Here is a 7471-nt window from a genome sequence, read left to right as displayed (position 1 = left end):
CCAAAGTAATTTCACAAAAGGCAATAAAACTGATACAAAATCCTATCTATCAACACATATTTAAGAAAAAATGAAAACCAAAAGGTGCACAAGTGACAGTACAAATCTTTCACAACTAACTACCTACTGTCATACAAAACTAAGAAATTTTCTCACAAAATGCTTGGGTATGTTGTTTGCCAAAACACACCATTAGTACAATGTTCTTCCAGCCTTGCTCATAGCTCTTCCCCAGCCTTATATAGGGTGGTTGGGTGGTTATACACTCCTTAGAAATCCTCTCCAATGCTTTGCAACTATTTTGCCAAAAGTTGCTCAAGAAACTTTTAAAAGTTGCACAATGCAACTTCTACATCTTTCAATTTGGTCAAATGACCTTCCTGTCCCCTCAAACTTAACCACAAACCTCAACTATGGTAAAAACCTCACCCTAACTCTTTGAAGACCCTATTGACCTCATGATGACATCATCATCATGCCTTGTGCCAATCAAAGGGTTTTACAACTTACTAACCCCTAATTGCACCTAATAAAAAGGCCCTAAGAAACTATGAACAAAAATCTCTAATGTACTCCTACTATGGTCAACATGGCCTTATCTCCCACATACAAAATTCCCTAAGGCTCACACTTACACAACAAAAACATGACACCTTAGATTTCCTAGGCAATCCTTAGTTGCTCCTACACCATCTTCCAAAAGTTTTCACATATTTTTCCAACAACATGAACTATTAATGAACTCTAATTTAATTGCATTTTGGATTTATATAGGTTTTAATTAGAATATTTTTTAGGTCTTGCAAAGATAATCAAGGACAATGAAACACAAGGGGGTAGGGTATGTTACATCCCAAACTTTTGCCTAATTTAAAATAATCTCATAGGCGTTGAGATATCATTTGAAGTCATTTTACGGGTAAAGTTGTTGAAATATTTGATAATGTGAAATAGAATTTTGGTTGTTCGTTATTATTTCATATGACATGTTAGTTAATATTTATACTTGAGATTTAAAATGGTTATTATGGAAATTGAAAATGATTATTGATAAAAGATTTATTTGATATTTTGAAATTTATGGAAATATGTTATTACTCTGGACCTTACCTACCTTTTTGTAAGAGCATAATGAAGAGGGGAAGTATTGTCAAAATGGGAGTTAGGAATGGGGCACCGCATTCACTGATAAGCCATTAGGTATGAAATCTAATTACCTTGACAAGGGATGAAATGACTAGACAAGCAAGAATGTACAAGGGATGACCATGAGCAAACCAATTGTACTTATATCATTAAACTATATAAAGAAAAGATTACCTTGATAATGTTGTTGAACTCATCATATCTTGCAATTTCTATCATGTCTTAATATAATAAAACTGTAGCTATACTCATACTTGTGTGGGTATAACACTGATGCAGAGTTGCACACCGGAAACCACCACTTTGCCTAGATTGTCTCTAGGACTTCCAAATCAGCAAAAAATTTCTTCAGACTCTAGGAACCTTCAAAGACTCCTTAACACACTCCTAATAACCCCTTTGCAAGGTTAAAACAATCCTCCAATACAAGGGAGAGCAATTCAAAGTTTGTCTCAAAAATTGGTTTAGGGACACTTTCCCTATACTAGGCCAAATTGCACATCAGCAACCTTTGGCTCTCACAAGCATAATCCACTGATTGGATCACCTTCACAAACCTCAATGCACTTCAAATAACCCAAAATTTGGGCCTCAACACCTCTGCAACACTTATTTACAATAAAGACCTAGTAGAGCCTTTTGAGGCTACAACCACCTAACCTAACTCTACAAGCCCTATAGGTCACATATACCCCTGGTTTATAGGACACCAAATGGGGTAATATGCCTTTACAAATGGGCAAATACTTATTCAATTCCTACTCTAAACACACCTAATCATCAAAACACATCAAATTCTCCCTGAAGAGTCCATCTCTCTTACATAACCAATGTGACCAACATTCCATGCCAAAGTGAACAATAAGGAATAAGACCAAATGAGATCAAGTTATATAATTTGGAACAAAGCCAAATGAAACCAGTGTGATCACTTCCAGATACTTGCCATCTGTGAAGAATGTGAGGAATGAAGACAAGATGGAGAACTTCAAGGTTGTGCTCTGCACCATACTACCCCTCTCCAAAAGAACTCAAGTCCCTTGAGTTGGGAATATTATCAAATATGTATCCTGCCTTCTCAATCTCAGATTTAGTCATCCATGAAGCATCCTCTTCAGGTAACCCGGCCCATTTGACCACGTAGGTGTAATATGTGGCCCTCCTTGTTTGTTTGGAGACTTTTCTATCCAAGATGCATTCTATTTGAGGCTTGTGTGCCTTAGGTAATGGAACATCATCAACTTTATCTCCTTGACCTGTACCTGCAAGACAATCATCAGTAGGCTCTTTAAAAGCATATAGATCAGATACATTGAATATTGGAGACAATCCAACATCCGGTGGAAGCTCCACTCTATAGGCATTGTTTCCACACTTTTGTAGGATCTTGAATGGTCCTATTTTCTTCATCATGAGTTTGGTATGTTGCCCCTTAGGCAACCTTTCCTTTTTCAAGTGAACCATGACAAGGTCTCCTACCTTGAATTGCAAATCTCTTCTCTTTTTATTGGCAAATTCCTTGTACCTGTCTGCAGACTTGTTCAACCTGTCCTTGACTTGTTCTTGGACTTCCTTCATCACTTGTGCAAAGTCTTGGGCTTGTGCACTCTTCCTTTCTATTTGACTGATATCTCTTAGTTCCAACACACCCCTGGGATGTTCACCATACACTATTTGAAAAGGAGTGAGACCAGTGCTCCTATTCACTGAGTCATTGTAAGCATATTCTGCTTGTGGAAGTATTAAATCCCAAGAACCACCATATTGCTGTGAAAGACATCTAAGTAGGTTACCCAATGACCTATTAGTCACCTCTGTCTGTCCATCAGACTGTGGGTGATAAGCAGATGAAAAATTAAGGTTTGTGCCAAGTCTCTTCCAAAGAGTCCTCCAAAAATGCCCCAAAAACTTGGAGTCTCTGTCTGAAATGATGGATCTAGGCAATCCATGGAGTCTTACAACCTCCTTGAAGAATAACCTTGCAATGTTAGAAGCATCATGTGTACTTTTACAAGGAATAAAATGAGACATCTTTGAAAATCTGTCTACAACCACAAAAACACTGTCATTCCCTGCTCTTGTCTTTGGCAGTCCCAAAACAAAGTCCATGCTGATTGAATCCCAAGGTTTCTCAGGAATAGGTAGAGGAGTGTACAACCCAGCATTAGATGAGTGTCCTTTGGCTTTTTGGCAAACAATACAACTCTCCACAAATCTCCTTATGTCTGTTTGCATTCTAGGCCAGTAATAAAACCTCTTAACTTGCTCTAATGTTTTGTCCAATCCAAAGTGACCAGACATGCATCCACTATGCTTTTCCTTAATTATGTTTTCCCTATAAGATCCTCTAGGGACACACAATTGACCCCCCTTAAATAACAATCCATCTTGAATCAGAAAGTCAGAAAATTCAGAGTTATACCTGTCCTCCATGCTTTGACAAACCTTATAGATTTCTTTGAAGTCTTCATCATGGATGTATAGGTCCTTCATTTCATCTATGCCAACACTCTCAAGATCAATTGATTGAACCAGAAGGTTTCTTCTGCTTAGGGCATCAGCAACTTTATTTGTGACTCCCTTCTTATGCTTGATTGAAAATGTATAGGCTTGGATGAATTCCATCCACTTCATATGCCTCTGATTGAGTTTCTCCTGCCTATTAAGAAAGCTTAATGCTTGATTATCAGTATAAACAATGAATTCTTTAGGGAGCAAATAGTGTCTCCATCTCTTTAAGGACTGAACCATGGCATAAAGTTCCAAGTCATAGACTGAGTATTTTTGCTTAGCCTCATTCAATTTTTCACTAAAGAAAGCAATAGGCCTTCCATCTTGGCTAAGTACCCCACCAATTGCCTTGGTACTTGCATCACACTCAACCACAAACACCTTATTAAAATCAGGAAAAGATAAAACAGGTCCATTAGCAATCTTCTGTTTTAAAAGTTCAAATGACTCTTGTGCCTCTTGAGTCCATGTAAAATGACATTTCTTACCTCCTTTGATGGTTTCAATCATTGGACCAGATATACCACTGAAATTTCTGATAAATTTTCTATAAAAGCTACACAATCCATGAAAACTTTTTACCTCACTAGCACAGGTAGGAGTAGGCCAATTCATTATTGCCTCTATTTTGGTTGGATCCATTTTCAAACTATTTCTTGAGATGACAAAACCAAGGAAGATTAGTTCTTGTTTGACAAACACACACTTCTCAAGATTAATCCTTAACTCTTCTTCATGCAATCTTTGCAAAACCAAATCAATATGCTTTAGATGCTCTACTTTATCCTTGCTAAAAATCAGTATGTCATCTAAATATACAACAACAAACTTGTTAAGGAATGGTTTCAGTACCTCATTCATCAACCTCATGAAGGTACTTGGTGCATTGGACAAGCCAAATGGCATAACAAGCCATTCATATAACCCCTCATTGGTTTTGAATGCTGTCTTCCACTCATCTCCTTCTCTGACCCTGATTTGGTGATACCCACTTTTCAAGTCAATTTTGGAGTAGAAGTTTGCCCCACCTAGGCAATCCAATAGGTCTTCCATCCTTGGCATTGGAAACCTATATCTGATTGTGATTTTGTTTATTGCTCTTGAATCCACACATAACCTCCATGTGCCTTCCTTTTTGGGTGCAAGTACAGCAGGTACTACACAAGGACTTATGCTTTTTCTAATGAGGCCTTTGGACAGCAGTTCTTCTATTTGCTTGGCTATTTCCTCATTTTGTTGAGGTGTCAACTTGTAGGCAGCTTTGTTAGGCAATGTAGCCCCTGGGATAAGGTCAATGGAGTGACTGATTTCTCTTTTTGGAGGCAAGGAAGATGGCAAACTGCCTGCAACTATGCCATGATATTTTTCCAACAAGTCTTTAACTTCCTTTGGTTCAACATTATTCAAATCATTACCAACTATCACATCATTCTTTGGCTTGGTAACAATAGCAAAACAAGGCACATCCTTTACTTTCAATGATTTGAAAAACTCTTTTTCACCAACTAAAGTTATATTACTCACCATATGGTCTATCTTATCATCATCCGGTAGGGGATTCATTGCGAACTTTACTCCATCCTTCACAATAGAATAAACATTAGTATGGCCATCATGCTTGGCATTCACATCATATTGCCATGGCCTCCCAAGCAAGAGGTGGCATGCATCCATATCAGTCACATCACACAAAATCTTATCAGCATATTCACCTAATGTGAATTCAATCCAAACCTGCTCATTGACTAAGGTATGCTTGTCCTTTGTTAACCATGAAGCCCTATATGGATAAGGGTGAGGAATTGTTTGCAACTTTAACTTGTTAACCATTTCTCTAGAGGCTATATTGTCTGTTGAACCAGAATCTACAATTAACTTACATACCTTTCCTTTCACTTTGCAATTTGTCCTGAATAATGACCTTCTCTGTGGTGGATCTGCAGGCTGTGGTACCTTCAAAAGAGTTCTTTGCATCATGAGATGTTCACCCTGCTCTGCATTAGCAGGTCTGGAGGTTGTGGTATGATAGGATGAACAACTTTGTCCATCTTCTTCTTCATGGATCAGATTTACCCTCCTATCTGCAGGTCTGCTAGATTCTCCAATCTTTTGTGGACACTTGTATGATTGATGACCAGGCTGATTGCAATTAAAACACTTCCCTGTGAAGGTCTGATTGCCTCTACCCCTTCCATTGGCTCCTCCACGGTTGGCATTAGGTCTCCTACCCCTAAATGATCCTCTTGGATTGAAATCAGGTTCAACAGTCCTAGTTTCATCCCTGTTTGCATAGTTCCTACCTTGAAACCTGCCTCCTCTTCCTCTAAAGGAATTATTGCCTCTTCCCCTATTGTTATTGTCACTTCTTCTTTTCAATTTATCTTCAATTTTCAAAGCAAGATTAAAACACTGATGCACTGATTCCAAGTTTACCAATGTTAACTCATCTTGAATACTAAATTTGAGACCATTTACATACCTTGCAAGTTTTTGTTTGCTAGTCTCATTCACCCTTGCTCTTAAGGTTAGATTATGAAACTCTTGGGTATAATTGCTGACATCCATATCCCTTTGTTTCAAATTTTGTAGCCTTTGATTGATAAGAACCTCATAATCCTCGGGAACAAACTGCTTCTTCACCTCGGTCTTCATTCTTTTCCATGTGGTAATAGGCTCCTTCCCATCATCAACCCTTTCATTTTGCAGAAAATTCCACCAAGTGAGGGCTGGCCCCTTCATCTTGGCCTTTGCTATCTTCACCCTTTGACTAGGGGGAATACAATCACACTCAAAGTGATTGTCAAGTGCTTCAATCCAATCCAAGCACTCATCAGGGTTTAGTTTGCCATAGAACATGGGGATATCACCCCCTTTTGCACCAACTCTTTCTAATGCTTGTAGAAGAGGTCTTTGCTCCAATGGTATCTCATTTGCAAAGGTGTCTCCTTCCACCTCTTCTCCTTCAGACTCATAATCTTCACCCTTTTTCAGTTTACTTTTGAGCTTTTCAAGCTCTCTCTTCATATCTCTATTCTCTTCCCTAAATGCTCTACTTTCGGCCATCTGCTCCTTAACCAATTTGGCCAATTCAGCATTTGTCATTCTCAAGGGAAGTTCCCTATCTCCTTCTTCACCCTCAGACATATTGGATGAATTTGATCAACTCCAAGGTCTTTCTGTGCTCTGATACCACCTTGATGCAGAGTTGCACACCGGAAACCACCACTTTGCCTAGATTGTCTCTAGGACTTCCAAATCAGCAAAACATTTCTTTAGACTCTAGGAACCTTCAAAGACTCCTTAACACACTCCTAATAACCCCTTTGCAAGGTTAAAACAATCCTCCAATACAAGGGAGAGAAATTCAAAGTTTGTCTCAAAAATTGGTTTAGGGACACTTTCCCTATACTAGGCCAAATTGCACATCAGCAACCTTTGGCTCTCACAAGCATAATCCACTGATTGGATCACCTTCACAAACCTCAATGCACTTCAAATAACCCAAAATTTGGGCCTCAACACCTCTGCAACACTTATTTACAATAAAGACCTAGTAGATCCTTGTAGGTCTCTCCAACTGGTTATCCTGCAATAACAAAAAATTATTCCAAATAACCCGCAAAAAAAACTAGGGTTTTGAGTACCCTTTATCCCCTTCTTGCAATCCTCCAAGTTTCACTTTCTCACTCCACACCAGCATGCCTTAACTTATCCTAAACACACAGACCTAATAGGCCTAATTAGGCTTGGTTTGAATAGGATTTGTACGGATATGGGGTCATGAAATGGAAACAAGGCTTGGAAGATGTTAGGG

The 7471-nt window shown here is 38.6% G+C and overlaps 1 protein-coding gene across 1 annotated transcript; it reads right to left on the bottom strand.

The window, feature by feature from the left end:
- Window positions 1-2157: 2157 nt before the first annotated feature.
- On the bottom strand, window positions 2158-6801 carry LOC149546022 (uncharacterized). The gene is made up of 2 exons (XM_089793880.1): window positions 4775-6801; window positions 2158-4213 (listed from the first exon to the last, which is right to left on the bottom strand). The coding sequence occupies exons 1-2, from the start codon at window positions 6799-6801 to the stop codon at window positions 2158-2160; spliced, it is 4083 nt and encodes a 1360-aa protein (XP_089650006.1).
- Window positions 6802-7471: the final 670 nt, after the last annotated feature.

Source organism: Cupressus sempervirens, chromosome 7 (genome assembly GCF_028749045.1).
Source record: "Cupressus sempervirens isolate cs-2001-9-10 chromosome 7, ASM2874904v1, whole genome shotgun sequence".
Lineage (NCBI taxonomy): Eukaryota > Viridiplantae > Streptophyta > Pinopsida > Cupressales > Cupressaceae > Cupressus > Cupressus sempervirens.
Note: the sequence above shows the minus strand (reverse complement) of the source record. Positions and strands in the feature narration are given on the sequence as shown.

Excerpts from the sequence above, each read along its gene's own strand:
- LOC149546022 (XM_089793880.1), bottom strand. The coding sequence starts at position 6,801 with ATGTCTGAGGGTGAAGAAGGAGATAGGGAACTTCCCTTGAGAATGACA. Across the intron at positions 4,214-4,774 it reads AAAAAGGAAGGCACATGGAG|CTTTTATAGAAAATTTATCA; the intron begins GTTATGTGTGGA and ends TGGATTGTGTAG.